The following is a 27888-nucleotide window of genomic DNA, read 5'->3' as shown; positions in this document are numbered from 1 at the left end:
ATTCGTGCTTTTGTTGTTGTTTTGTGGCACATATTTGTGAATTGTATGTATTTAATAAATGGTTTCAATCTCATACTGCATATCTTAGGTCTTTCTATTCAATTTAAGTACCAAAATATATTTATAGAATTAAACATACTTGGATGACAACGTTGCTGCCTTCCTATTTGACCTACAACATCGACATCTAGCGATTAGTCTTTGTAAGTACGACTACATCTTGTCTTCTACATCCAATTGGCTAGCAGTACATACGCTCGAATAACTGAAAGATAATAGTAGCTTAGTCACTATAGAATAATTACGTCCAGTTTATGGAGAATATTTTTTGGGGAAAAGAAAAATCAAAGTTTATTAGATGTTTTGGGACAACGAACCTCGCCGTCCTCGGTAGACATTGGATATAGAAATTACCATATTCCATTGCATTTCCCGGTCCAAATGGTTCTCTGCAAACTCGAAGTTGCTGTAGTTGATGAAGGCAGAACAAGTTATAATAGTCAACCACTAATGCAATGCATCACCAATCAGTTTTAAAGAACCGCCGGACCCTTTTGGAACGGGCGGAGAAATTTATATCCGATATTTATTTCACGGACTGCAATCTCAGGGGAAGGTATGCTATTGCAACAACGCATTCAGGTTTATTGTGTGTGCGAGGGACATTTATTTATCCTCTTTGACAGCATAATTGCATTATATTTGGAGTTAATGTCCGGTTGCGAAGAACCGGAACCAAGCTGTATTCTGTATTCACTTAAACAGACTATATGGAAACACTTGTCCACTGGAATCACTTTCGTCCTTCCTGTCACTCAAACGAATTCCATTCTTGGAAGCTGTCAAGAAGGACTTTGTGCCATATAAAGTTGGAGATACATTTGGACCTACGTAAGTAGCAAATGCAGTGTATTACCAGTTGGCATTTAATAAACACACTGTTTCTACTTCTTGGTGGTGATGCAACAACTCTTTCTGATCTAAATCTCTGCCTATTCAGATGGTGGACTTGCTGGTTTGAAGTGTCCCTGAGAATCCCTGATGCCTGGAAAGGGAAAGAGGTCCACCTCCTTTGGGAGAGTGATGGAGAGGCAATGGTGTGGAGAGATGGGCAGCCATTGCAGGTAAGCGTATTAAAACACCATTATTTTAAACTTTTGCTGTACAAGGTATAGCAGAATAACAATGAAATGCATTTACAGGGATTGACAAAAGAGGGTGAGAAGACCAGCTACATCCTGACTGAGTGTCTGAAAGATGAGGAGCCACATAGGTGACTGAGAGTTAGGGCATAGCCAATGTTACCTGTTCAATTGCTTCTCGTTGTTTCTGTTTTTCATGGTGTTTCACTGCTTTCTGTGCACCAGTGTCACCCTGTATGTGGAGATGGCCTGTAATGGACTTTTTGGAGCTGGGAACGGATCTATGATTGCAGCCCCAGACCCTGACAGGAAATACTCTGTTCAGAAAGCGGAGCTCGTGGTGTTCAACAGGAACGTGAGGGAGCTGCTGACTGACTTTGAGATGCTGGTTGACATTGTCAAGGTAATATTTGAGGCACACATTTTATTGTCAGTATGATCGTTGTATTTGATCTTGATAGTCTCCCATTGTCCTCTCAGCTACTTGGAGAAGGAGATCAAAGGGGCTACCAGGCATTGTTCATAGCCAATGAGATGGTGAACCTCTGTGAGCCGACCAATCCTAGCACTTTTCCCAAAACTCATAATCTGGCCCAGAAGTTCTTCACTCAGCGGAATGGACAAAGCCAGCACACAGTTCATGCCATGGGCCATTGCCATATAGATTCAGGTCTCAATCTAATATACTCTTTTCTAAATCCACTGTTTTACTACATGTGTTAACTTAAAATAATCAATGCTCTTTGCTTGTCGTTCTTCCAGCCTGGTTATGGCCCTACGAGGAGACCATCCGTAAGTGCGCGCGCAGCTGGGTGACGGTGATCCGCCTCATGGACAAAAACCCAGAGTTTGTGTTCACCTGTTCTCAGGTACCTAGTCACATTGTTCATTTGGCCTGCATTGGTCCACCAGTTTGTCGATGGTAACAAGTTCTGAAATCTTTCTTTGATCTTACTTAATGCATCCCTTAGAGGCCATTGTGGCTTCACAGCAGTAAATCAATGCAGGTTATGCACAAGGTTTATACACGATACATTTTTGGTCAGGCTCAGCAGTTTCAGTGGGTGAAGAGTTGGTATCCTGGCCTGTTCTCCCAGATTCAGCACTATGTCCAAAGAGGACAGTTCATCCCAGTAGGAGGTACATGGGTGGAAATGGTGGGTCTGACATGTTGATTCAAAAAGCATAGATCCCACTGCAATTGCCATATTTAGCCCTCGGTCAGATAGCATTATATGTAACAGCTGAATGTCTGTCTATGACCAGGATGGGAATCTACCATCAGGTGAGTCGATGGTCAGACAGTTCCTGGAGGGACAACGCTTCTTTCAGCAAGAGTTTGGAAATTACTGCAAAGAAGTAAGGCATCGCCATACTCAAAATTGTACTGCTCTTTTCTAAAGGATAGATGTGAATATGGATATTGATGGATATGGATGTGTGTGTGTGTCTTCCTCTCTGCAGTTCTGGTTACCAGACACATTTGGCTACTCAGCACAACTCCCTCAGATAATGCAGGGCAGTGGAATCACACGCTTCCTTACACAGAAGCTCAGCTGGAACCTTGTGAACGATTTCCCTGTGAGTGGCCCCTTCTGCCAAGATAAAAAAACAACTTAAGCGCCATATACAATTGAAAGGAAACACCCAACTTTTTAAAGTCAGAATCTTTACCACATTGTTGAGGCGTAAATATTCATAGGATTATTTTCTCTTTTCTATCAGCACAATACATTTTTCTGGGAGGGATTAGATGGTTCCCAAGTCCTTACCCACTTCCCGCCAGGAAATTCCTACGAGATGAAGGGCAAGGTTGAAGATGTGAGTTATTCAATATTTATCTTTGTGAACCACCCCACCTCTTGTGATGACGTTCATGTACTGTAAGTCTTTACTCTTACTATTACAGCTGGTGAACACTGTGAAGAACAACAAAGACAAAGGCCGAGCCAATCACAGCGCAGCCCTCTTTGGGTTTGGGGATGGGGGTGGTGGGCCCACCCAGCTGATGTTGGACAGACTGCAGCGGGTTCAGGACACAGATGGACTTCCGAAGTCAGTTCCTCTACCATCCCTTAGTCAATTTGAGTCATCAACCACCCATAAAATTAGCATTGTGTTTGCTGTTGTCTAGACATCTAGAAATATAACAAAGTAGGAGTAGGGTGTCGACCAAATACAGGAATTGGGAACCACTCACTGTGACCATCACTGTGTGGTTTCAGTACGTCATGCCTTAGTCACATCAGATTACTTCCTCCCTCTGTTACTGTATCGCAGGGTCCAGATGTCCAGTCCTGACAGGCTGTTCTCCCAGCTTCAAGCTGACTCCGCCCTTCTGTGCACCTGGACTGGAGAGCTCTTCCTGGAGCTCCACAATGGTACCTACACCACACAGGCACAGGTGATTTACAGAAGTCTGCTTAACACCTCCATGTAGCTTGGGTCTGATAAAATAAAGGCAGTAGCCCTTTACTAGATAGACATACCTACGTAAAGTTTACATTTGGTTTGTGTTTTCACAGATCAAGCTAGGGAACCGCCAGTGCGAGACACTGCTCCATGATATAGAGGTAGCCAGCAGCTTGTCCCTCTGCATGGATAAGACCTTCCAGTACCCCTCCAAACAACTCCAGGAGCTCTGGAGGTAAGGACATGCTAGCTCACGGACTTGGCACAGTACAAATAGTAGCAGCAGGTGCAAGTTGACTTGCTTTCTGTGTTCTACTTACAGGCTGCTGCTTCTCAACCAGTTCCACGATGTGATTCCAGGCAGCTGTATCGAGATGGTGGTAGAGGATGCAATGAGATACTATCAAGGTATGCCTGACCAATTGCGTTGTCCACATTTAATTACTGTTTAGGTAAAAGACTGATGACCTGTTTGGTGTTTCAGATATCAGAAACAAGGGGGCCACACTGCTGCGTGAGGCCTGCAGTGTGCTGGTGTCGAAGGAAAAGATGAAAGATTGCACATCTGTGTTTAACTCCCTTCCCTGGGAGCGCAATGAAGTCATCCAGCTGCTAGAGGGCGCTACTCACCCAGGCTTAGGTAGACACACATGTCCTCGAATAGACACAATCACATTCAAACTGTGGATCTCATTTGGTTGTGTTGTGCATATCAGTGAGCCCTGTCTTATTTAGAAACTCTTAGCGTGCTTGATTTTCATGTTTTATGTGTTCTTATAGCCCTGGTGAGAGTTCCCAGTGTGGGTGTGGCCACTGCCAAAGAGTCTTTGCAACCTGAGACTCTTGTTACCGTCACTAAACAGGTATTATGGAGGATATTTGTTTTGAAGAAGCAAAATGTCATCAGCTGATGTTACATTTTAAGTGGATGGGTGTCTTGTTTTGCATGATAGGATGATGGTACAATCTTAATGGAGAATGGGATTTTGCGCGTTGTTGTAAATAAGGATGGCACTCTGGCTTCATTGTACATGCTGAAGGCAAACAGGTGAGACAATCCCAATGAAATGACATTCCACAATACTGTGCATAGATCCCCTCTCTTGATCATCTCTCCCTGTCTGTATATTGTTAAGAGAGGCCATATCAGACGGCTGCCTTGGAAACCAGTTTGTGTTGTTTGACGACGTCCCTCTGTACTGGGATGCCTGGGATGTTATGGACTACCATCTTCAGACGAGGTGAGAGAAGCAGTAGCATCTTAGCATTAGCATGTCATAAGCATAGCCTGTTATTGTCATAGGTCTTTTTGTGTGGATGCTCAGTGGTGCTCTTTTTTCCCATAGGAAACCAGTGATGGAGGTGGTTGGGCCGATCCAAGTGGGATCCTCAGGGGGATTGCGTGGCAGCGTCAGTTTCACCCTCAGGATCAGTGACAAGAGTACTGTCACCCAGGAAATCATCGTAGATGCCATGTGTCCCTACATTAAGTTCAACACACAGGTACAACACCAAGAAAAATACTTTTCTTATAACAGAATGACTTTCTTTAGCAATAATCAGATATACAATGTTTACATGTAGTTGGCAGGAAAGAATTGACATCAGATTCTGGTCTGGTGTTGTTTGTGGCAGGTGGAGTGGAGAGAGAGTCACAAGTTCCTTAAAGTGGAGTTCCCAGTACGAGTTCGGAGCCCTAATGCCAGCTATGAGATCCAGTTTGGCCATCTGCAGAGACCTACACACAGAAACACCTCCTGGGACTGGGCCCGTTTTGAGGTACACGACTTGGGAGGAACTGAATAGCTGCCGACTCACACACATCCATTTGCCAAAATGTAACATCGTTTCGTTACATGTGTTCTACTTATCAGGTTTGGGGCCACAAATGGGCAGACCTATCAGAGCATGGCTTTGGTGTGGCTCTGCTGAATGACTGCAAATACGGCTACTCTGTTCACCTAAACGTCTTGACACTATCCCTGTGAGCCACATTTGTTTGACTGAATTTAAAATTGGTAATGTTGAGCAGAAACCATGAGCACATTTACTTTAACTAACGGCAATGATTCCACCTCAGGCTTCGGGCCCCCAAGGCTCCAGATGCCAATGCCGACATGGGGACTCATCAGTTTACTTACGCAATTATGCCACACACTGGTGAGTTTCAGGTTGACTTATTTACAGTTCACTGAAGAAAATGAATGGACGTTTCCAAATAAGAGTGTACTGGGCTTTCCTGTAGGCTCTTTCCAGGACGCATCTGTCATTCAGCATGCATACAACCTCAACTTCCCTCTGCGACTGAGCCTCGGCTCCTCTGACCTGGCCCCTGTCAGTGCCTTCTCTGTCGACTCCACAGCAGTCATCCTGGAGACCATAAAACAGGTAACAGGTGCTCTACCACACCAGCAATAACAATAGTTACCCTCACTCAGACAGCCCTTACCAGGACTGACACTGTCCGCCCACAGGCTGAGGACAGGAAGGATGCACTTCTGATACGCATGTACGAGTCACATGGGAGCAGTGTGACCACCTGTCTCTCAACCTCACTTCCTGTCAAAGAGGCCTGGTAGTGAGTATTCCAGATTTTTTTCTGATATTATTGGAAAACCCAGAAACTGGATCAGCAAAATCAGGCAACGTTGTAGCGCTTTAACACTCTTCTCTCTCTATCCCCAGCTGTGATCTTCTGGAGCGACCTGATCCTGACCATCCAGCACCTATCACAGCGTCTGGAATTACTTTGACTTTCCTTCCTTTCCAGATTGTGTCCCTTCTCCTGTATCTGTAGATTCATGTAAATCTTTTCTTGTGGGCCAGTGGGTTTTAATACCACCTTGGCACTATTGTTCTGTCCATATGTATGGCTAGAAAACATTAATAAAAGTACAATCAAAGAATTGTCAAAAACAATAAAAGTTTTTGAATGAATATATCTACTCTTAATCATTGGTGTGCAAAAGGTCATATCCCAGACAATTTATTGAGAATGTATTTTGATAAAAAAAATTAGGAATGGATTATAAACCTATAAACATTTTCTCATACAGTAAAAACCAACACTACTTTAATTACATGTAGTAGTCTTATTTGCTGCTCTGTCTGGTCACACGTCCACTCCTCTGTACCACTGAAAAAGAGAGATTCATGTAGTCACACAAAAGCAGTATGCTGTAAATGTGTGTCATCTTACAAAGGAGCTCTTACTCATATCTGTGCTGTCGCTCTTCCTGCGAGCGGCCGCTCTTTTGTTTTGCTGTGGCGTGGTCATTTCCTTAGCATTTTGGATACGTCGACTTTTAGCTCCAGTCTGCTTCTCAGGAACCTTTTCTTTTTTTACTTTTTCCGTCAACGTTTCCTGTTTAACTGTCTGTGCCTTTGTGACCCCCTAATAAAAGGAGATGTGTTACTGGACTGTCCTCTACTTTGGAAAGCTACATTTATGGTCATACTGTACCGTCCCACCTTTTTTTGTGTCGCATAATCGTGATTGTCCTCTTTCTTTATTCTCTTCTTTGCCTTAGGGGATTTTGAATCTGCACAATGACAAAGAGTCACAGAGATTACACAGAGTAATGTATACAATATTTACTGCAAAAATTGCCCTTGTAAGTGTGGAAAAACATGACCATGCTTTTTTCCATCAAGGAACACTTTACTTTTAGGCGCCATAGGACCTGGATCACCCTGAAATGGAACAAAGCAGATCATAAGAGGTCAAAACAAATGGTCAGCAGACACGGGATGCATTTGCATGTATTTCTCATATTTCACCTTAAACCATATGGTTCTGCTATTGTGATCTCTGATTGACTTCATCCCATCCACGCAGTAGCACTGCAGCCATGCCTCAAACACTGAATAGTCTGCCTTCTCTGGGTCATATCCCTTTCCACCTAGAAGTGTAAAAACAATCGCACAAGAAGAGAAAATGAATAATAAACATGACCAAATGTAAGACAATTGAAGTCACCTCAAATTACAATAAAGTTCCTTAGGGTTGTAAAAAAGTGATAATTGGTAGTAATTGCGAGTTACAGCCTCACTCGGTTTGTAGCTGGACTCGAGGCTTTAGGAGACGGACAGCAAATGAACTGTACCTTGCTTGACAACCTCAAGGGGGACTGTATGACACAGGGAGAGAAGGTCAGGAGGCTCATTCTTCATAGCTTGGTCTGAAATCTATGAGAAATAGGATACAAAGCAGTATTTTTAGCTATGGTAGTGAATGGTGTTTGCATGCAATGGTCACTTAGTTAGCCCTTTCACCTCTGTCTTGGTTGACTCCTCTGCCTGCTCGTCTTTGCACAGAAGACCTTCCAGCACAGACCTTGCCTTCACAAAGGGTTGGATGTTTAATCTTAAAAGAGAAGATAATTTAATAACCAGGGATAATTCCACTAGCATTCAAAGGAATCTTTGTTTCCCAAAAAATGAACAACATGGAATCAGTAAAAGCCTTTTTCCACTTCTAAAAAATGGATGAATCTGAAAGTATCATATTAGTGCCTAAAGCATGGAAGGGTATAAAGTACTGCTGTTTATGTTCTACTTTCAAAGTCTGACCACAAATTATTGATACTCTTAATTAAGTAATGAATTTTGCTGACTGTTATTCCTAATGACATACCATAGGCCCATTGTTTATGTATAATTCGACACTCTTATTACACCTCTTTTAAATGTGTTCTATTCACACCTGAAAATATATTGATTAGTAAATATTGTTTTCCTTTAATATAATAAATTATACTTGAAATTCTTCATATTGTGACACTAGGCTTTGTTAAAGCTATTCTCTGTCTTAACCCTTGTGCTGCCTTCGGGTCACATGGCCAAAAGGTTCATAACGAACCATCCTTGTGTTTACCCAATTTTACCCAATACAAAAGCAAATAAAAAAATTTTTTTTTAACCTTCGCAATGTGGGGGGTATGAGACAGCCCAACGGTTAAAAGAAAATGCTTCACTTTGTTTTTGTATGCGGTAAAGTTGTTGCAAACGACGGTCGTCACAATGACTGATGGGTTAGAATGACCCGAAGAGAACACAAGGGTTAAGTGTCTGCAACCATATCTTTGTTTTTAAATCATCGGTGGACAAGTCAAGGCTGCTGGCAACACAAGCTCCATTGTGAAGTGTAAACAGACCCCAGGATGGGGATTTAGGGAGGGTCTTGCACATTTGCTTGGGTTTCTGATAAGGTATAATCATCCTAGAGTTCTTGGGATACTTAAGTTCCCTTGTGAACAAGGGAGAACAAAAATGTCCAGAATTAATGGTGTCCTGAATGTATGGTGACCTGTTTTCCTTCAGGCTAGTATGCATGAAAACAGCAGTCTTTTGATCCGTTTAGGATGTTTCTGACAGTAAAAGGTTTGTTGTACAAAAGATTTGTGTACTGAAAGTATTTGTGAATGTTTAAGTCACCTGAAAAGAATTTCGGCACGCAGATAGTTCCCAATACCATTAAAGTACTTCTGATTCAGGAGAGTTTCACAGATGGGCCTGTCAAATGCTCGGTCTGAAAGGTGTGTCAAGACATTCTCCCTATAGCAAAGAAAATAGGTCTACATTTAGGACTTAAAGGAACAAAGTATGGTGTTAAGTAAGGGATAATGTATAGAACGCCGGTCATTATCGGGAAAATAAGCCCTTATTTTCCCGATAATGACCGGCGTTCTATACATGATCCCTTACTTGTCTGTCAGTTACAAATAGTTTCCCACTACATCCTACCTGAAAGTCTCATACTCAAACATTATACAAGGCCCTCTGTCGGGTTGCCAGGTCCCATTCGGCTGCCAACCACCAAACCTGCGTGCATCCACAAAGCTAAGCACCCTGCAGGGCTTGTCATTGGAATAGAAGTGCAGATGAGCATGCTTGGGGAGCTCATCCTCAGTGGTGAAACGGAAGAAGCCTGACATCCCAAAGTGGAAGATGATGTCCATGGGCTGGTCAGTGTGTCCAGCCTTGACACTGTGTTTGACTTCATCACTCTTGATGGGTGTGAGAGTGAGCCTCACTTCCTTCCCTCTGGACTGGGCTGTGATGCGGTAGGCTTCAGAGGTGAATGGTACATCAGGACGCTTGCTGACCTGTGACTTCTTCACTGATCCAGTGAAAACCACACCCTCACACACCCTGTTAACAAAAAGACTGGCCAAGTGAAGCTCTGGTCCCTCTGGCATTTTATAGCTGTTGAAACAGGATACAGCTGAAAATATATTGATAATAATTGGGTCAATTAAAAAAGATATACATGCAAGTCTTAGGCACCCATATACATGAATATCGTCTTAAATATTGTACAGTAACCTATTGTATATGTTATCCAAACATAATACAAATCATGCTGCAGTATAAAAGTTAAATAATGTGTTTAACAGCCTGCCCACCCCTCTCTCGTTTTAAAGTTAAGGATCTTTCTGTCTATTGTCCACATTAAGTAGAGATCCATTATCAATTAAGTTCTCACAAACAAAATCGCAGGAACCTGCATAATTGCTACGTCACAGACATGTATCGTCTTGCAATGAAAGAAAAACTAAGTCAGAGACGGAGCATAGGCTCACTGCATGTATCGCATGATACCTATTGGGTATCATGCGATACAAAAATACATTTTTGTTCTGTAATAGCTTTAACAAATTTACCAATCTTCAATTTTGTAAGGTGTGGGCAATCATATCGCTAAGTCTCAGGATTTTATCACGAGCTATTGAGCTGAATAACTGCACATGCCTGACTATTACCAAACAAGTTGTGTAACTTATGCTGTGTGGCCACTGAAATCGACATCAGGATCGTAAACAGACTTAATTCAGTATTTCTCAGTAGTTTAATTGATGGTGTCTTCAGTAAGCATGTTTTTTTTCTAGCATCTCGGTAGCTGCCAATAATTGCTCTACTCACCAGCAAAGACAAATTTCAGCCTGCAGCAGCTCACGTCAACAAAACAATGCTCTGCGGCAGCAACAGGAAGCTGAGAAAGGCCCAGAGGATGATGGGACTCGTAGTGCAATTCAAGCTATACAAGTTCAATAGTATTAAAATGTTTTTTATTTTCTCTACATACATGTGTCAACAATGATCAAAAAGGCACACAAAAAGGCACACAAAACAAAAAAAATTATGAAATATATTGACAGGAATAAGGTTATTTACAGATTTTGCTAATTTGGTCATATCTTTCTTGATTCTGTACATTACCTATTACAGGTAATACAGGAGAATGAATTACCAACAATAAGTAAGAAAGATGGAGTATTTTGCTCACCTACCCAACTAAAATGAGCTCTGACACTTTAGAAAAGGACATCTTTCATCAATAATTGAATTTCTTTTGTAGATGGTTCTAAACATTTGTTCATACTCATACTCCATCTTCATTGCAGTGCATTCATCATGGCTTGAGCGTGCTTTAGCTCTGTAACAAAAATAAGTAATGCGATGTAATTTCACATATGTAAAAGGTAAAGGCAGTGTGTTGTTTACCAGAGTGGCGTGTTAAGAACCAGGGTCAAAACATACCTGTCAACAGGACTCTAAATTTGTCTGCAGAAACTGACACAATTGTGGTCTCTGTGGAGCCCGACTCTGCACCTTGCGCCTGCAGTTTAAGCTGCACCGATGGCTCGTTCACCTCCCTCATTTCACTTGAGCTTAGTGTGTAGTCAACCCTCCATGACACGGCTTCCAGGCGTCCAACTGGAACACACCGTAATTAGCAGCTCAAAATCCTGACTCAAAGAAGTGGCAAATATTTCAAGGTGGGGCAACTCTTACGTCTCAAGCTGGTCTCTATCAGTTTATCCTGCAGGGCAGTATGCTTGTCCTCATATGATTTACACAGGCCCGTGGTGTGCTCTGGGATATACAGTGACACAAGAAGGAGTAAATATCCATGATTCTAAGATGAAAACCAAATGATATCCGGAACCGTTTACCTTTTGGAAGGCCGAGCTGTTGCAGCTCACTTGAAAGTGAATCGCTGTCCACATCGTGTTTGGCAGCACTTGATAAAATGAAGCTCAGCACTGCAACACTGGCTTTGATATCACCACTTTCTGGAAAATCCACAGACACCATGAACTCTCAAAGAATAAAGATGAAAAGATATTATACAAGAAATAAAAGCTACTTACCAAACTTTGCATCAGTAGTTAGCTTTGTGACTTTGTCATACTGAAAGGAAGAAAAGACACGTTTATCTATTAGGCATTACTATTTCGTCTGCAACACTAAATATAACCTGCAAGTCACACTTACATCGATGCCCTCTCCAAGAAGGTCTTTTAACACTTGAGCACAGAGGAGTTTCATCTTGACACTTGACTACGGCAACAACAACAAAAAGAATGACAAATAATTAACCAAGCACAATATAGCTCGAACACTCATTCTTTCTCCAAAAATACTTACTATTTTTGCCAATGTGCTAATTTCGGCGAGAACCCAATCTGGACAGTCTAAATCACCACAAAAACGGAACCGCTGAAAAAAGCAATGACAAACATTGAGAATCTAGCTATAGGTAGCTTTTGCAGTCTCCAGTCCACCAAAACGTCAGCGGGCTAGCAAATCAATTAGTTAATCTAGCTAGGCTACACTAGTACAGTCAGTACTGTAGAGCAGCAACACCCGATTCTTTTTGAGGGCTAGTATGTTAGAAGATGGCCTACTGTACATAGTAACCCAAATTATATTTCCAATGTATACAATATATAGAGCTGTAGATAATTAGTAATATATATATACATAATAAGCAGCAACAATTCACAGTAACCGATTATTTATCCAAATAAATATATATATATTTGTTAAAGCTTAGGCTTTTACCATTTTTACTCTGCCTGTCAGATGACTTGTTAGAAACAAAAGTAGTACATCCGGGTCACGGTTTTTCAAAGTAAAGGCTCTATTTTCATTTGATTCCACTGCCACTGACATTGTAACTCGCTCAAATTAATTCATAGCCTACATATTCAATTTTATTCATAGACTGTAAAAACAATTTTAATCAGTAAAAATGAATGGAATCGTGTTGCAACATGCGGGCCAAGTAGACTATTGTAGTCTATATAAGCCGGCTTTTTATGTGTTAATAAATTGGTTTCTTAAAATTGAGAAAACAGCCATAGGCATTCCTGTTTTTCTACGCTCCTTTGTCACATACAACACTGACATCGTAAGGTCTTTAGTAATAAAATAAAAGTTTTTTTTGAAGACATCTTGAGTTACGACCTACCGTATTGAATTGATCAATCAATTCAGTGCAAATCAATGGGAGAGGGCTATTTTTATGAGAATGATAGACTAGTCTAGCGCCCCCGGTGTCAGTTCACAACGCATTCATCCTACGCCTTTTCCCTAGTATATAATCGCAGTGTCACGGTGTAGCTCCTCAGTCCTGGAGTCATTTCTGCGTGCTGAAGGATGTTACTTTTGCAGTCATGGCAACACGGCTGCCTTCTCCCAAGTGATTGATCGACCGAGTAACAAAATGAAATTGTTTATTCAACTGAACTTTTTTTTGGCTTGGACTTTTAAATGTTCTTTTGCATGGAAGGAAACACCAAGACTTATCCTGAAACAAGGTATCCCACAGTGCGCTATAGTCTTATAGGCTAATTAATTTAATTGGCTATCTATAGGCTACTGTAGATAGCCTTAGTATAAACACAGGCTGTTACTATAGGCTAGTCAGGTGCTTCTGTAAACTATTCTTAAAGCATTAAGCTATGTGGACTTGCCAGGTAGTCAGATGGAGACAGCAAGTAAAATCGTTATTAGCTATCAAGTTTCAAAACATTATTTTCTACGTCGTTTGATATGGATTTTTCTCTTCAGACCAGGAAAACACAACCCTGCAATATCCCATATATCAGAACCACACAGTGTTCTTTCACCCAGATGATTCTGATGATCTATACGTAGGAGGAACGGACTTTGTATTACAGATTGATATTCAGAACTGTCGGATCATAGAGGTCTGTATATCCTACATTATTTTTTATCTGCTGCTTTTCTTCGATAGACGCACATCAATACACCCATCAAGACACAAACCAACAGCACTAACAAATTATTAAAAATGTGCCTAGCAAATTATAACAACTTTAATTATTTACTGGCTTGCGTAGTGAGCCTAACAGTTTCCACGGAAACTTTTAATGGGTCTAATCTGATTTCTAACCTAGTATGTGAAGTAGACCTAAGGTTGGCATAAAAGAAACATATGTGATGAAAGCCATCATCAAAGGCACCATGACGCAGTCAATGTCAGCAGCTGCTGTTTGTGAACAGGCTATTCAAATTGCATTTCAACAACATTAGATTAATTTAAAAAACATTATAGGCCTACATATTAGCCTACACCATTTATTTCAAGTGCCAAATCAATCCCCGGGGAAATTCAAACGTTCAGGCAACTCCTTCTGCACATCGCACAGTTACAGAATAAGTAATCGAAACAAAGGTAACATACAATGGAATATACAGCAGCGATGAGTATCAAAATAAATGATACAACTGACCTTACTCGAAATATAATGTAGAGTAGCCTAATGTCATACATACTAAGAAAATGGCTTTCCTTATTTCCTTGTTTAAGTTGACATGTATAGAATTGTCTTTGATATATTTATCAATTTTCTTCGTCAGGAATTTACACTAAAAACGACAGGTGAACAGACATGTACAGAGGTTAGTACAAAGTTTAGTTGAATAAATGGATCTTTGCTAGACTGAATGATCAGTTCAACAAAGAGTTTTAAGACAGCACACTCCTTTACTGCATGTGACAAAATGATTTGTTTTGTTTTAAATTGAATTCCTTACATCCAGATGTGTACATTCCTTCATATAGGAACCCTGTCAGAATGTCATCACTGTGATCCAACATTTTCAAGATAGTCTGTTTGTATGTGGGACAAATGGACACAAGCCACAGTGTTGGAAGCTGGTAAGTTGGCAGTAGAAACTAGCACTGTTTAACATCTTCCCACCAGAGTCTGCACAGTCTGACTTGTGGTTATTCATTCTCTCATGAAACTTTGATAAATAACAGGGCTCCCAGGCTCATTTGAAGTGGATGTGGTGGGTGTAGTCTCTAAATTATAATTACAAACTATAATTTGACGTCACTTCGTCTTATTTACTTCCAGTACATATTTTTAAATACAACGTTTAAGGTCTGTGCTTATTGTTATTTGTGTTTATGGGATTTCTGTTGATGAATGTTCACTGTATTTTTCATTGAAAAGTATTCCCGGATCGACAATAAAACACATGAAATAGTGGAGAGTTATGAAGGGATTGGGATCTCACCACACGTTTACACACATAACTCATTGTCGCTCACAGTAGGTATGTCACATCCTGTACTGTAGCATACTGTATGACTCATTGTAGTTGTTTCATAAAGAGTTATATAAGCATATAATCAAATCAAATCAATTTATGCTTGCCCGTTGAACTGAAAAAAGTGCCATCTCTTGTCCTTCTTTTTGTGCTGTTATGTATGCAAATTAAGAAGGGGATTTATATACTGCTGCTCCCTTGGATAGTGATGGAAATTCACTTCAATTCAGAAGGAAAGCAGGCAGCAGAACCAATGTGTGGATGTACGACACATGGGTATCAGGTCAGTAAGTGTCATCAGAGTTGGTACAAACCACTCTGCTGGCTAATATATGTAAAATGATACATGTATAAATAACTCTTTGGCCCAGCAGTAATCACAATAGGTCTCCTTGTTCTGGTATCTCTTGCGCTTACAGAACCCACCTTCATATCCGCCAACTGGATCCAGCGTTCCGATGATCCACTTAATGAAAAGATCTATGTCTTTTTCCGAGAGAAGAACTCTGACAATAGTCCGGACGCTGATCCCTGGATATCAAGGGTGGCCAGAGTTTGCAAGGTACGAGTACAGGTTTAGCATGGTGCGTGTGTCAAGGCTTTGAAGGAGGCCACATCACTTCATGTAGATACATTCCTTGTATCTGAGGGCACTATGGCACTGGGTGGAATGTTATTCAGATATTCATGAGGATAAGAAAGGTATGTAGTGTGAGCTGGGACAACCATTTTGTTGTGGAGACATTTTAGCGTGGAGGTAAATAATGATAACATAGAAAGTGCTGTACAAACACCAAATTGTCCAAATAAGGCACAAAACTATTGACATTTATCACAAGGAAACGAGACATGAAGAGGATAACATTGCTGTAATTACAAAGTAGAATAGGGTAGGGAGAATGAATGGTTCTAGTTCAAGTAGGAATGAATTACTGATGAGATTGAAAATGGAAACCATGGGGGTGTTAATATCCTCACGTCATAATACATTTAAACTCTGCCAATGTGAAGGTTAGGTTTCGGCTGATGGAAAGACCAGGTTGATTCAGCTCACGTTCTGTGTCTTGTGTCTCATTATTTCAAATAGTAGCCCTTTTTCCAGCACCTGTAATAATGCATTGTTTCCCACGTACAGAACAGCTGTGACAACACCTTCTGTATTTACCTAACTCAAATACAAACTTTTCACAGGAAGCCCAGCAGCGCTGTTGATTGTTTTATATTAGATAACCATGTTCATGGCCATTTTTGAACATATGCAATCATGGCAGGTTTGTTGGTATAACATTAGTTTTGTTGAGGAAATTCATAAATTCACATTCTGCAGATAGATGAAGGTGGGTCAAAGAGATTCTTCCAGAATATGTGGACATCTTTCCTGAAAGCTCGTCTTGTGTGTGGAATTCCAAAAGAGTCTCTCTATTTCAACCGTCTTCAAGACATATTCGTGTTGCATTCTGAAGACTGGAAGGCTTCAAGAGTTTATGGCCTTTTCACAAGCAGCTGGTAAGATAGCCAACTTCTCCTTTTATCCTTGTCATTAATGCCCCAGACATTTCACACTTAAGAGCCCTAGAGGTTTACGGAACAAATACCGATTGAGATAACCATAGCAAGACCCGTGGGTTCTTCCTGAGTTGTTGCCAACATTCCAGCCCACCAATTTCCAGCCTTTTAAATGTCAAGATTTTGATGCAGTTCTACAATGTACACTCACTTAGTAAAAAAAAAAAAAGTTTTTCTGTAGAAGGAATTTATAGTAAACACTGGTGTTATACACTGGTTTAGTCTAATTAGGCAGTAGCAGTAACTTTAGTTCTTTCCATTTACAGGAACTCGACTGCTGTATGCATATACTCAATGGAAGAGATTGATAGCATTTTTGAAAACTCCACCTTCAAAGGCTTTGATAAAGAAATTCCTAATCCCAGACCTGGAAGGGTGAGTTTACTCTATTCTCTAGTCTTTCTGTGTGTTTAAGTTTGAAAAGGTTTGTACTGTAGTCAGTTGCATGCAACTGTACTGAATATTGTAAGATTTTGTGGAAGCAATGGAAGGTTTAGGGTAGGCAATCGAAAAGCAGGGATGATTTAAGTGGAACATTTGTGTGTGTATTCCATGTATGAGCTGGATGCCGTGGGAAGACCCATTTTAGGGAAGGGCTCGTGGAGTCCACCCTGTTCTGAGTCATGTAAAAATTAATATGAGGAAATAATAATAATAATGCCTGTAGAAAGGCATTGACTGCTGTTATGGTAGAATTCGAGTGGCACTGTGTAGATCTGAATAGTCAAGGGATATGGTTTTAATACAATTTATTTAGATTATACAATTTCCTATGATTAAACAAAGCTTTGTTGATCAGTCATTAACAAAGGAGGTGCCATCCACACAGATCGTTCGTAACAGTGATCCAGACAATGAGGAAAGGTCCTCCTTTTATGAACAGATACCAGATGTTAATAATCAATCAATACAGCGGTCACCACGATTGGTCAGTATTGGTCAGTGACCTATTAAGACAATAGAAACCCCCAGGTCAGCGTCCCATGTCCTTGATGTAGTTGATGATAACCAGGACACTGGCTTTATCTCCTGAGACCAAGGCTCAGGTGAGCAGAGGTTAACTTGCTGACCACTCTGCCCAACTTTAGTGCCCCCAAAAATGTTGATTAGATCAGTCCCAAACTCCTTAGATGACCATCTGTATAAACACAACCTCAGTCTCTTAAAAAAGACACTCTTAGTAACTATGTCAAAAAATGCCATCACACTGCTTATCAGAGGCCCATATTTGTAAAATTTCAGATTTATTTGTGGAGTGAACTTCCTTGCTGAAAACAAATCTAGCATTCGAACCTTGCGTTCCTGAACTGTATGTAAATGTTAATGTTAGATTTGCTAATGTTTTGACTGAACTATTTTTATGTGCACATACCTCCTAGTGTGTATCAAACAGTAAGACCTTGCCATTGGAGACCATTAATGTAGTAAAGGATCATCCAGAGATGAGTGACTGGGTCCACTCCATACACCCCCATATTCCTTTCTACATAAGCAGCAACAACTATACCAAGATAGCTGTGGACCAAGTTCAGGCAGCTGATGAACACATGCATAATGTGCTACTTCTAGCCACTGGTATGTTTGCATTATTAAACATCTGGCCTGTCCTTTACCTTTGCTCTTTATGTTCTTGTTTTAAATGTTCTGTTTTCTTAGTGGACTGAAGTTTGCTTCTATTGTTTATTTGTACTGAGGTCAGAGGATGTTTTGGACAATGGGCTAAGATTAGGTTTCAGTTTATTTTTTTATTTTTTTTAAAGCTTTTTATACAATCTGTAGATTAGTCAGTGTTGTCCATCTACGATATACCTGCATGTTTCAGACTCTGGAAAGATACACAAAATTTTAGAGGATGGCTCTGAACCCTTCATCATCTCAGAAATACAACCCTCCAACCACTCGAACATTATTCGATCGATGAAACTGGAGTCTGCAAAGGTACGGTCAAGTAATGCAATACTGACAAAAGTTGCATGAAATACATGATTTGTTCTGGGATGCGTTCATGTTTAAAAATACTTACACTTCCGTGTGTATATAGAGAAAGCTGGTCGTGGGCTTCTCTGAGCAGATCTCTACCCTGGACCTGGAAAGGTGTCAGGACTACAATAGCTCCTGTGAGGACTGTGTGCTAGCAAGGGACCCATACTGTGCCTGGTCCAAATCGGGCTGCACCCCAACTGTTCTGTAAGTTTGAAGGGAGTCTGGTGGCTGAGCGGTTAGGGATTCGGGCTTGTAATCAGAAGGTTACCGGTTCAATTCCTGGCTGTGCCAATGAAGTTGTGTCCTTGGGCAAGGCACTTCACCCTACTTGCTTCGGGGGAATGTCCCTGTACTAACTGGAAGTTGCTCTGGATAAGAGCGTCTGATAAATGTAATGTAAGTTTGTTCGTAGACAGACATGATTGAGACGATATGCTGGCTATGTGATGTAGTTAACGACGCAAATCATTTCCAAATGGCTCTGTTCCTGTTGTTATGTTTCCAGAGGAAGCATCCAAAACATCCTTGATGGACAGACCAGTGTGTGCCCGAAAACCACAGAAGGTATACTCTAATCAGTTTTTTCGATCTCATACTATGTACATGCCCATGAATGACGGTATACATTTTGTTGTAAGTGCGCTATACATTTGAATCTTTCTGTCCAGAGTCAAAGAAACTCAGCAGAACCAAACGAGAGACTCAGCCTCCTTCCTCAGAGCCTCTGGCAACTGTCCACGAAGTCCCGCAGAATGCCCCGTTCTACCTTTCCTGTCCCATAGACTCTTACCATGCTGTCTATACATGGGAGCAAGGAGGCCACAGTAAACCCTGTCTGCCCATGCAGGCCAATTGCCTGCACCTCATCCCTGCCATGGCCGAAGAAAACTATGGACACTACATATGCATGTCCAAAGAGAGAGACTACAACAAAACAGTGAAAGCGTATCAGCTCAACCAAAACAGAGACATCAGAAGCTTATCTGTCCTCAGTGGAAGCACCAGTGCTAACGCAGAGATGAACCTGTTCAATCTTAAAACTGTACTTTCCACCCTTTCCTCCTTTATCCTTACCAATAGGCTACATACCTGCATGCTGCCTTGGGACATTTAGCAGTTAAAGGCTCAAGTGCAAAAAGGTTTGTAGGGAAATAGAGAGCTTGTGATTCGAGAGACTTAGATTGACCTGTTGGCCTGTGCATGTTGGCCAGCCTCCCCAGCATAAATTATTGTTTGATTCCCTTGATCCCTTGATTGTTGGTGGTGGGAACACATCTGACAGGCTAGTGTCAGAGAGGGAACAGGATGGAGCACAGGAACAACACTTGGGCATTTATTTAATTTCCAAGTCAGTTTTTTTTAACTTTCTGGCTCTATAATATAGAGCAAATAAAGTCAGAGACTTTGGTAGCATGTCATTGAGTAATATATGGTAAATGGATTTTACTATATGGATTAGAAAATATGTAGTTACAGTATGGATTATAGCCGATGTGGAGAATGTGTTCTTATTTTTTGCACCTTTAATTTCCTCATAATTATTTCATAATTGTCACGGCCTCAGACGTGCCCCCTTGTTGTTTTGGGTTTTGCCCTGCCCTGGTGTTTCCCTGTGTCTGTCATTGTCTTCACCTGTGTCTGTCACTGTCTTCACCTGTGTCTGTCATTGTCTTCACCTGTGTCTATCATTGTCTTCACCTGTGTCTATCATTGTCTTCACCTGTGTCTGTCATTGTCTTCACCTGTGTCTGTCACTGTCTTCACCTGTGTCTGTCATTGTCTTCACCTGTGTCTGTCATTGTCTTCACCTGTGTCTGTCATTGTCTTCACCTGTGTCTGTCATTGTCTTCACCTGTGTCTATCATTGTCTTCACCTGTGTCTGTCACTGTCTTCACCTGTGTCTGTCATTGTCTTCACCTGTGTCTGTCATTGTCTTCACCTGTGTCTATCATTGTCTTCACCTGTGTCTGTCACTGTCTTCACCTGTGTCTGTCATTGTCTTCACCTGTGTCTGTCATTGTCTTCACCTGTGTCTGTCACTGTCTTCACCTGTGTCTGTCATTGTCTTCACCTGTGTCTGTCATTGTCTTCAACTGTGTCTCGTTCAGTGGTGTCAGTTTTCGTTAGTCTCATTGTGTCCACCTGTGTCTTGTTTGGTTCTGTGTATTTAGGTTCCTGTGTTGTTTTCAGTCTTTGTCTTGTTCTTACCCTTGTTACTGTGAGTATCCTGTCTGTTTCCCTATTATGAAGACTATACCCTTGTTTGATGTGCTACCTTGCAAACTGTCCTGCGTTTGTGTCCTACCCCACCACACACCGTGACATTTCTAAGTGATAGATACCATAGTTGACTGTTTACACAGAACTTTATAACTTTTGTTCTAAATTGATCAGCCTGATCTGCTTATCTGTATTACTGAGTTAACATAAACAGCACCTTATATTTATTTTCAAATAGTGTTTATTTTGGTTAATTCATGTAGAACAATCCTTATTTTGTTCTGAAATTGTTTGTCTGTTAATTTACAAACAGTATAATTTTGTTTAAAGTACAATTATACTCTAATAAATATACCATTATTTCCAGGAAGTAATTAATTCTTGTAACTGGATCTTATGTATGATGTACATTATTTATGTTAGGATATAAGACCTGGAATGGAATCAAGACAAGGCTCATATTTCCTGAACGGACCGACCAGTTTGTGCCCTAAACACGCCATCTCATCGACAACAACTCCTGTGCCTCTTTGCAGTCTTTGTTTCTCATGAGATTACTTAAGTACAGATTGTAATGTCACTTCACTTAGGCTAGGCAAGGTCAGTGACCCCAGACTGTGTCTGAAATAGACAGTGTGTCCGGTAGGAGTGTACATGTCCTCAGGTTTGGTGTGGACAGAGTCTCAGATAGAACGATACGAACTACGTCATAATCTTCCAGCACGTTTTAAAATCTAAATCCTTCAAACGGTTTCCTTCCTGACATGCTTTACAAACCACAAATTGAACCCCTCCGGAGAGAGAAAATTTGAACAATTATTTACCAAAAAAATGAAACTACGAATGTTGTCTCAATATCATTGTTGTTACAGGATGGACCGGTAGGTAATATAACATGCAGAGACTACAGTGCATAAAAAAGGCCAGCTGCCCATTACAGTCTTTACAGCTAAAGCCTGCAGGATGCAGGTGGCCCATCCACGTGTGTCATTCATGACCTCAGGTAACTTTAATGAAGATCTTAGTCTCAGCCTTAAGCCGGAGCTGACACAGCATCGCCCATGAGGTCTTTTCCCAAAGCCAATGGTTACGTGTCTACTTGAGGTAATCCTATGGTGTACTCTGATGATGAAATAAGAAAAGGAGTAAGTCACCATTACTCACTTTAATGACAGGGTATTTTCACGTGGATGCAGAAAAGAGATGTATCTCGTTCACATTCTTAACTATGTTTGGCTAACAGCATTTTTGGCTGGCAAAAAAACTATTGACTTGTGTCTGGAGTATTTCAGTAGTTTGACCTGAGTCAGTGATACCCCAGCAGAATTTACATCAGGCGGTTGCAGTTTCACAGGAAACATTTCTTTACCTCAGCACCACAGAGGCCTGAGTCTGCAACCCAATAGCCAATCAGTCTACATCTTAAAAGACTGTCCTCTGGAACAAAACACATTTATTTCGGTCCTGGACTCTGACTGGAACAGTGTAAGGGCAATACTCTGGACTAAATTACAATTTCGACCAACTACCCTGAGACTTCATGTTGCCTGGGTGTTTCCTTTAAACTGTGGTTTCCTGTTTATTTCCATTGTTCAAATAGTGGAACTAGCCCCAAACCATGAAACACCGCCCTCATTGTTTGGCTTGACAATGCACTGGCCCGCGTGGTGGTGGGTGGTGGCGGTGTGTGTGTGTGTGTGGGGGGGGAAGGGTACTCCACATAAATGCACAGGCTTTTGGAATAGGATGTCCAGTTAATATGTAGGTACAATGGTCAGGTGGTATCCACATACTTGTGGTAAAATAGCGTACATAATATATTCTGTACTACAGTCTTTCAACAGTAGGTGTCACTCTTATAAAGATACAGAGAAAGCAAAACTGAGACGGTTTCTGAAATCCGTACCATGTCTGAGGTGCCATCAATATTATTACCTCAAGATGTCAGTATTTTAAAGGAAAAATCCATCCAAACCCAGAGATGACCAGCATACACTGATGCAATGACATGTGGACATACTTCAAAAATAATACTTTCGACAGCTAATTGAACAATTTTCTTTTAATATTGGGACAATTTCATTCGTTCATAAGGGATCAGTAAGAATATTCTCAATTTAATCTTGACCGAACACCAATAATTATACACAATGCAGTTAAATCACCGTCACGTATTTACATTACAGCAACATGAAAGCTTCACTTTATGTTAAATATATATATATATATATATATATATATATATATATATATATATATATATATATATATATATATATATATATATATATATATATATTTGTAGTTAAAGACAAAACGTCAATTGCGTATCAAAAGATAAAGGTCAAGTCAATAAAAGATTTTGCATGCCATTTGAACCTTTGGACATTCTTGTACAAAGCAATGGATACAAACATTTGTCTCGTTAGCGCTTGGCCTGGAGAGGCGGAGCAGAACTGAACGAGGTCAAAGTTGCTTTTTAGGTTGACAGAATGCTGAATTAAATATCCGTGTCTAAATTATGAATCTCTTTGAGGATTGTAGCAGAGTTTGTCCGTAGCCTCTGTATCTTTAATACAAAAGTAAGAGATGGGAGAGGCTGCGCGTCCACAAGCACTCCTCTTGGTCCGTGATGACGGGAACGCGCACAGATCGTAGCAACTCCATCAGAAGCAAGAAGAAAACAGCGCTCGGACTGCACAGCAACATACCGAGGGAAAAATGTTTTCTCCACCGCCCATCATCACAGTAATCACCATTTCTAAAAATAATGCGAAGAAATCATTATTCGAGGACACTACTTCTTTCGACAACTAATAGTGTATTTTAGTAAACAGTAGGCTATTACCTTTTATACACAGAATACCATTTTTTAAAAACCAACAACGACTGGAAAGTATTCTCTGAAAGGTAAGATTATTAATAAAGTAAATGGTCACGCATTATTTTCTGTAAAACACTCAAGTCGTCTGATATTAAGTGGACACTGCATGGGGTTTGATGAAAACAATCCTGGGTATGCCTATCAAACTTTGAACAACATTTTGACATCTGGTTGGTACAGAAATAGTTTTACTTGGTACACCATTTTCAACTAATAACCCATTTTTTTTAAATGTCCTTAAATATGCTTACTTCTGCCAAAAAGGTTAGGTTCAGAACCTTGGACCTGAAATCTCTCCGCTGATAGCTTATACTACTTGCGCCAAAGCGCGCCTCCCATATACAGCATCTTATTCTCGTTTAGTTGTGATCACACGTTTTATAGATAAAAGCTTGAAATGTTTTGCTAATCTACTTGCCGACATATTTCCCCAAATAATTGAAGTGTTTTATCTTTTTTACCCTCAGAATTATACAACTAGCCTATGTATCTTTTCTTCATAAAATGACTTGCTACAGGCTGGAAAATATAGATGCTCTATATCAGAGACATTCTTGAAAAGCGTCCCATATATTTCAAAGCAAGCAACAGGATGTAATTCTACATTATTGCATGTGTGTTCAACGATAAGCAGATATTTTGCCTCTATGGGACAGTCTCAAATCTAACAGATCTTCTCTCTCTAATAGCACTGTGAAGTTGAATATCACTTAATATGCTGTCTCCAAATCTTTTCAGGTGCTGAAAATGGCTTCAACGCTTTTGCATTTCCTTGCTTTGTGGACTGCTGTGATTGGTATTGTGCAGTGCTGCCCTCAGCCATGCAGCTGCCTGGATAAATACGCCCATCAATTTGCAGACTGTGCTTACAAAGAACTGCTACTGGTGCCTGTGGGTTTGCCCTCTAACGTGACTACCCTCAGTCTCTCTGCCAACAAGATCACATTACTGAAATCTAAAAGCTTCATCAACGTCACTCAGGTAACTTCTCTTTGGTTGGCACACAACGAGATAGTCACCATTGAGAGGGACACCTTAGCCCCACTGATCCAACTGCGCAACCTTGATCTCAGCTACAACAAAATTATCAATTTCCCCTGGGAGGACCTTTACAACCTCACAGCCCTGCAGCTTCTGAAAATGAATAACAACGAGATGATTAACCTGCCCAAGGATGCCTTTGCTTCTCTCAAAGATCTGAGATCACTGCGCATCAACCACAATAAGTTCACCACCATTGTACAAGGTACTTTCACTTCCCTCACGTCCATGTCTCATCTCCAGATCTACAACAATCCATTCACCTGCTCCTGTAGCCTGGAATGGCTTAGGGATTGGATCGAAGAAACCAAGACTTCTGTTCCTGAGCAGGGCTCCATTTTGTGTGAGGCCCCTGTTGAACTGAAAGGTGCTTTGGTTACAAAGATGCCCAAACTGGACTGTCAGGCTCCCACCATCACTATTACCCACCAACCCAACATAGAAAACACAGAGCTGTATGAGGGCGTTATGGTGATCTTGAATTGTGAAACAAGTGGCAACCCAAAACCCGAAGTCAGCTGGGAGGTGAAAACAGGAAGTGAAAAGTTAAATTTCCATTTACTCCCCATTGTTGAAAGACCTGATTTGCCTATTAATGATAAAACCACCAACAATCGATTTCTTGTGTTTCAAAATGGAACCCTGATCGTCCCTCGTATTAGTAAAAAAGAAGATGGAAATTATACTTGCTCTGCGGTTAATGATGTAGGGATTGCAGAGAACACTGTCAAAGTGGCCAGCACCCAAAAGCATGAAATCAAGTCAATTCTCGACACTACAGCAGACAAAACACGACCATCTGGAAACAAGCCTGGGCCTAAGACTTCCAACAACAATGTAATCAACTGGCCTAAGAAAGACGATAAGACCAAAGGCATTTCAACTGGTCCATTTGACAAACATGATGGCATTAAGGAGATTGACGAGGATTCAGATGATGTGCATTTTACCAGCAAATGTGGTAAAAGTGATGGTAACCAATGGCAACACGTCTCCAATCATGCCTTTAATATGAGCTTGGATGACCAAAAGCGGTATACATTTGACTTTGGTGTCATTGCATTGGAAGTGTCCGAAACAGAAGCCAAAGTTCAGCTAAATCCTCTCCAACTTCCAAAAAGCAAGTCTAACCTTCACCTTAGCCACACAGAAAACCTAGAAACTGTGAATAAAGAGTCTTTCAGTCTCATTCAAGCAGCAACCAAAAAAGCCCCCTTGGACATGCTATATCTTTGTGTAGATACTGGCAATGGACACTCAGTGGTTCAGTGGTCCAAGATAGAGGAAGGAATCAATGCCTATCGTTTCCAGGGATTACAGCCTGGCACCAACTACACTCTCTGTCTCACCTATGGGGGGCAGGATTGCCAGGTCCAGGTGGTTTTTACAACAAGAAACAAAATCCCATCATTGTTGATCATAGTGGTTGTCAGCACTTTTCTGCTGGCTTTAGCTACTGTTCCATTGCTAGGGGCCACCTGCTGTCATTTATTATACAAGTACCAGGGCAAGACATACAAGCTGATTATGAAGGCTCAGAATCCGGATCAGATGGAAAAACAAATGGCAACAGATTTTGATCCCAGAGCATCTTTTGTTGAGTCCGAAAAGACCTTCAACCCTAGTGAGATGGGTGAGGGAGAAGGGGAGATCGACGGGGAAGATGGAGAGGAGGAGGGAGAGGTGGAAGGCAGCCTGGCAACCGAATCAATTCCTGGCTCAACATCCAAAACTAACCAAGAGGAATTTGAGGCGGGTTCGGAGTACAGCGATAGGTTACCCTTGGGGGCCGAGGCAGTTAACATCTCTGAGGAAATAAATGGTAACTATAAAGAGCCTAGTCGCTGAGTGGATTGTTGTCGGAGTGGAGCTTGTAAAATAGTTACTTTCAACTACATGTAAAGGAGATAAATTACCTATCATTATTTCACGTAAATATGATAGCCCTGATAGTGGTGGATAGCTCAATTTACCTCAGAAATAGATCTGTTAATCCAAAAAGAGATTCTTAAAAGACGTTATGCGTTAGCTACCATTGGTTGGCTATTTGACCGAATCAATTAAAAAGCAACCCTGAAATGCAAGCACAATTTTGTACAAATTGTCAGACCTCAAATGCATAAGTCATTAGAATGTCCCCTTTATGCAGGGCGTAGGTTAGCGTAAATATGGTGATCTTCAAGTGTCTGTTTCCGGAGATTACAGTGTTGGACAGCGCTTCGGAAACGCATCCTATCACTGACTGTTCCGTTTCATTGTTCTGTGTGATCAGAAGGGAATTCACTTTTAACTGTTGTCAAGGCATGTGCTGTTCATGGGTAATCCAGGCAACAAGCAACAGATATTGTTAAATGTAATGTTGGACTTCAAGACGTGTGACTTAAACCTCTAAATCAATCGGTGCTTGCTCTACGCCTTTTAACAATACTGAACGTGTCCTCTCTTTGAGAAACTTGTCCATGGCATGTCACACATAGGCCAATACGTATTTTCATGTGTGGTTTCTATTAGCGTAGCCTAGAGAACTTCATAGATATTCTTCATGTCAATGTGATGTTATCCATGTGAATATAAAAAATGTTCTCTTTTTTTATGAAAGTAAATGACAGTATGGTATCATCAACGGACGCAGGAGACCGTCTGGAAGTTTTTAAGTGTCTTGTAATAGTGAGTTTTTTCTTGTGAGTAAATTGTAATAACCCAACCTTTCAATGCTTTTGATATGATTTTATGTACTTGTAATTAATAAAACACTAAAATAAGACAAATGCATAGCCTAGAGTATTTATTACAACCGGAAAGGCTAACTATATGTAGTAATTTAGGAGCCTTCGGGATTAAATAATGGGAGCTGTCTTAAATTGTGTTGCTTGCTGATTCACTTTCGTATTCAGAAATATCACATCTGTTAGTAAAATGTTTTCTATTTTTCTTCGACCTATGTATTTTTTGTGTGTCAGCAACTGGACTTTTTACCCCATTGCACAAAGTAAGTCTACATTTTTGGGTAATTTTCCCCACTCAATATTGTTTGCACGAATTTAACGTTTAGAATTGTTTCAGCCTCTTTCCTTTCTCTCATTCGATTTATTATTTAAATACATGTTCTTATTAAAAGGATAAAAACACCGTAGGCCTATGGCAGGATCTTTAACGGGCCAATTTATGTTTTTTGATGCGTTCAAACCAAAAAAAGCCCGATTGCAGAGCCAAAACTATTTTGGGCTCATTTGAGCCTGATCATCAAAACAAAACTTTTCATTTCC

The 27888-nt window shown here is 40.7% G+C and overlaps 5 protein-coding genes and 1 long non-coding RNA gene across 9 annotated transcripts; 3 read left to right on the top strand and 3 right to left on the bottom strand.

Moving 5' to 3' along the window:
* The first annotated feature begins 414 nt into the window (after positions 1-414).
* man2c1 (mannosidase, alpha, class 2C, member 1) lies at positions 415-6491 on the top strand. The gene is made up of 26 exons (XM_084671862.1): positions 415-616; positions 766-891; positions 1001-1124; positions 1203-1273; positions 1368-1545; positions 1623-1812; positions 1905-2011; positions 2189-2299; positions 2409-2501; positions 2607-2723; positions 2868-2963; positions 3052-3197; positions 3423-3546; positions 3668-3789; positions 3877-3962; positions 4039-4194; positions 4335-4417; positions 4508-4602; positions 4691-4795; positions 4901-5057; positions 5190-5333; positions 5429-5538; positions 5635-5714; positions 5800-5942; positions 6029-6132; positions 6240-6491. The coding sequence occupies exons 1-26, from the start codon at positions 516-518 to the stop codon at positions 6349-6351; spliced, it is 3081 nt and encodes a 1026-aa protein (XP_084527988.1). The 5' UTR covers positions 415-515; the 3' UTR covers positions 6352-6491.
* LOC146258977 (uncharacterized) lies at positions 2829-5810 on the bottom strand. Its single transcript, XR_014729713.1, has 4 exons — positions 3875-5810; positions 3632-3783; positions 3044-3527; positions 2829-2935 (listed from the first exon to the last, which is right to left on the bottom strand). It is a non-coding gene; the product is annotated as an uncharacterized LOC146258977 (long non-coding RNA).
* An 18-nt stretch (positions 6492-6509) lies between the features above and the next one.
* Positions 6510-10538, bottom strand: neil1 (nei-like DNA glycosylase 1). Of its 2 annotated transcripts, none has more exons than XM_084671864.1 (10): positions 10479-10538; positions 9300-9761; positions 8991-9110; positions 7830-7920; positions 7661-7742; positions 7335-7456; positions 7220-7247; positions 7026-7096; positions 6768-6948; positions 6510-6690 (listed from the first exon to the last, which is right to left on the bottom strand). In XM_084671864.1, the coding sequence occupies exons 2-10, from the start codon at positions 9752-9754 to the stop codon at positions 6647-6649; spliced, it is 1194 nt and encodes a 397-aa protein (XP_084527990.1). In that variant the 5' UTR covers positions 9755-9761; positions 10479-10538; the 3' UTR covers positions 6510-6646. The 2 variants fall into 2 exon arrangements, with proteins under 2 accessions (XP_084527990.1, XP_084527989.1); XM_084671863.1 differs by having other exon boundaries at positions 9300-9780; positions 10479-10537.
* Positions 10539-10607: 69 nt separating this feature from the next.
* On the bottom strand, positions 10608-12955 carry commd4 (COMM domain containing 4). 3 transcript variants are annotated; one of them, XM_084672521.1, is made up of 8 exons: positions 12814-12955; positions 11988-12059; positions 11835-11900; positions 11711-11750; positions 11513-11632; positions 11352-11432; positions 11097-11273; positions 10608-10992 (listed from the first exon to the last, which is right to left on the bottom strand). In XM_084672521.1, the coding sequence occupies exons 3-8, from the start codon at positions 11886-11888 to the stop codon at positions 10952-10954; spliced, it is 513 nt and encodes a 170-aa protein (XP_084528647.1). In that variant the 5' UTR covers positions 11889-11900; positions 11988-12059; positions 12814-12955; the 3' UTR covers positions 10608-10951. The 3 variants fall into 3 exon arrangements, with proteins under 3 accessions (XP_084528647.1, XP_084528646.1, XP_084528648.1); XM_084672520.1 differs by lacking the exon at positions 12814-12955 and adding an exon at positions 12405-12459; XM_084672522.1 differs by lacking the exon at positions 12814-12955 and adding an exon at positions 12405-12421 and having other exon boundaries at positions 11835-11909.
* sema7a (semaphorin 7A (JohnMiltonHagen blood group)) lies at positions 12924-19883 on the top strand. The gene is made up of 14 exons (XM_084672519.1): positions 12924-13162; positions 13416-13555; positions 14229-14270; positions 14434-14529; positions 14831-14933; positions 15100-15210; positions 15347-15489; positions 16255-16433; positions 16760-16868; positions 17873-18068; positions 18316-18431; positions 18535-18680; positions 18982-19040; positions 19145-19883. The coding sequence occupies exons 1-14, from the start codon at positions 13069-13071 to the stop codon at positions 19588-19590; spliced, it is 1980 nt and encodes a 659-aa protein (XP_084528645.1). The 5' UTR covers positions 12924-13068; the 3' UTR covers positions 19591-19883.
* A 3481-nt stretch (positions 19884-23364) lies between these two features.
* On the top strand, positions 23365-27390 carry islr2 (immunoglobulin superfamily containing leucine-rich repeat 2). The gene is made up of 2 exons (XM_084672328.1): positions 23365-23607; positions 24320-27390. Exon 2 carries the CDS (start codon positions 24329-24331, stop codon positions 26468-26470), a length of 2142 nt encoding a protein of 713 aa, XP_084528454.1. The 5' UTR covers positions 23365-23607; positions 24320-24328; the 3' UTR covers positions 26471-27390.
* The last annotated feature ends 498 nt before the right edge of the window (positions 27391-27888 follow it).

Source organism: Hypomesus nipponensis, chromosome 14, assembly GCF_054491055.1.
Source record: "Hypomesus nipponensis isolate SF chromosome 14, ASM5449105v1, whole genome shotgun sequence".
Taxonomy (NCBI): domain Eukaryota; kingdom Metazoa; phylum Chordata; class Actinopteri; order Osmeriformes; family Osmeridae; genus Hypomesus; species Hypomesus nipponensis.
This window is presented reverse-complemented; position numbering and strand designations above follow the sequence as displayed.

Excerpts from the sequence above, each read along its gene's own strand:
- man2c1 (XM_084671862.1), top strand. The coding sequence starts at position 516 with ATGCATCACCAATCAGTTTTAAAGAACCGCCGGACCCTTTTGGAACGG. Across the intron at positions 892-1,000 it reads GGAGATACATTTGGACCTAC|ATGGTGGACTTGCTGGTTTG; the intron begins GTAAGTAGCAAA and ends CTGCCTATTCAG. Across the intron at positions 2,012-2,188 it reads TTGTGTTCACCTGTTCTCAG|GCTCAGCAGTTTCAGTGGGT; the intron begins GTACCTAGTCAC and ends ATTTTTGGTCAG.
- neil1 (XM_084671864.1), bottom strand. The coding sequence starts at position 9,754 with ATGCCAGAGGGACCAGAGCTTCACTTGGCCAGTCTTTTTGTTAACAGG. Across the intron at positions 7,921-8,990 it reads CGTGCCGAAATTCTTTTCAG|ATTAAACATCCAACCCTTTG; the intron begins GTGACTTAAACA and ends TTCTCTTTTAAG. Across the intron at positions 7,743-7,829 it reads AGGAGTCAACCAAGACAGAG|ATTTCAGACCAAGCTATGAA; the intron begins GTGAAAGGGCTA and ends TATTTCTCATAG.
- commd4 (XM_084672520.1), bottom strand. Across the intron at positions 11,751-11,834 it reads TTCTTGGAGAGGGCATCGAT|TATGACAAAGTCACAAAGCT; the intron begins GTAAGTGTGACT and ends TCTTCCTTTCAG. Across the intron at positions 10,993-11,096 it reads ATTTAGAGTCCTGTTGACAG|AGCTAAAGCACGCTCAAGCC; the intron begins GTATGTTTTGAC and ends TTTTTGTTACAG.
- sema7a (XM_084672519.1), top strand. The coding sequence starts at position 13,069 with ATGAAATTGTTTATTCAACTGAACTTTTTTTTGGCTTGGACTTTTAAA. Across the intron at positions 13,556-14,228 it reads AGAACTGTCGGATCATAGAG|GAATTTACACTAAAAACGAC; the intron begins GTCTGTATATCC and ends TTTCTTCGTCAG. Across the intron at positions 14,934-15,099 it reads CTCATTGTCGCTCACAGTAG|AAGGGGATTTATATACTGCT; the intron begins GTATGTCACATC and ends ATGCAAATTAAG.
- islr2 (XM_084672328.1), top strand. The coding sequence starts at position 24,329 with ATGGCTTCAACGCTTTTGCATTTCCTTGCTTTGTGGACTGCTGTGATT.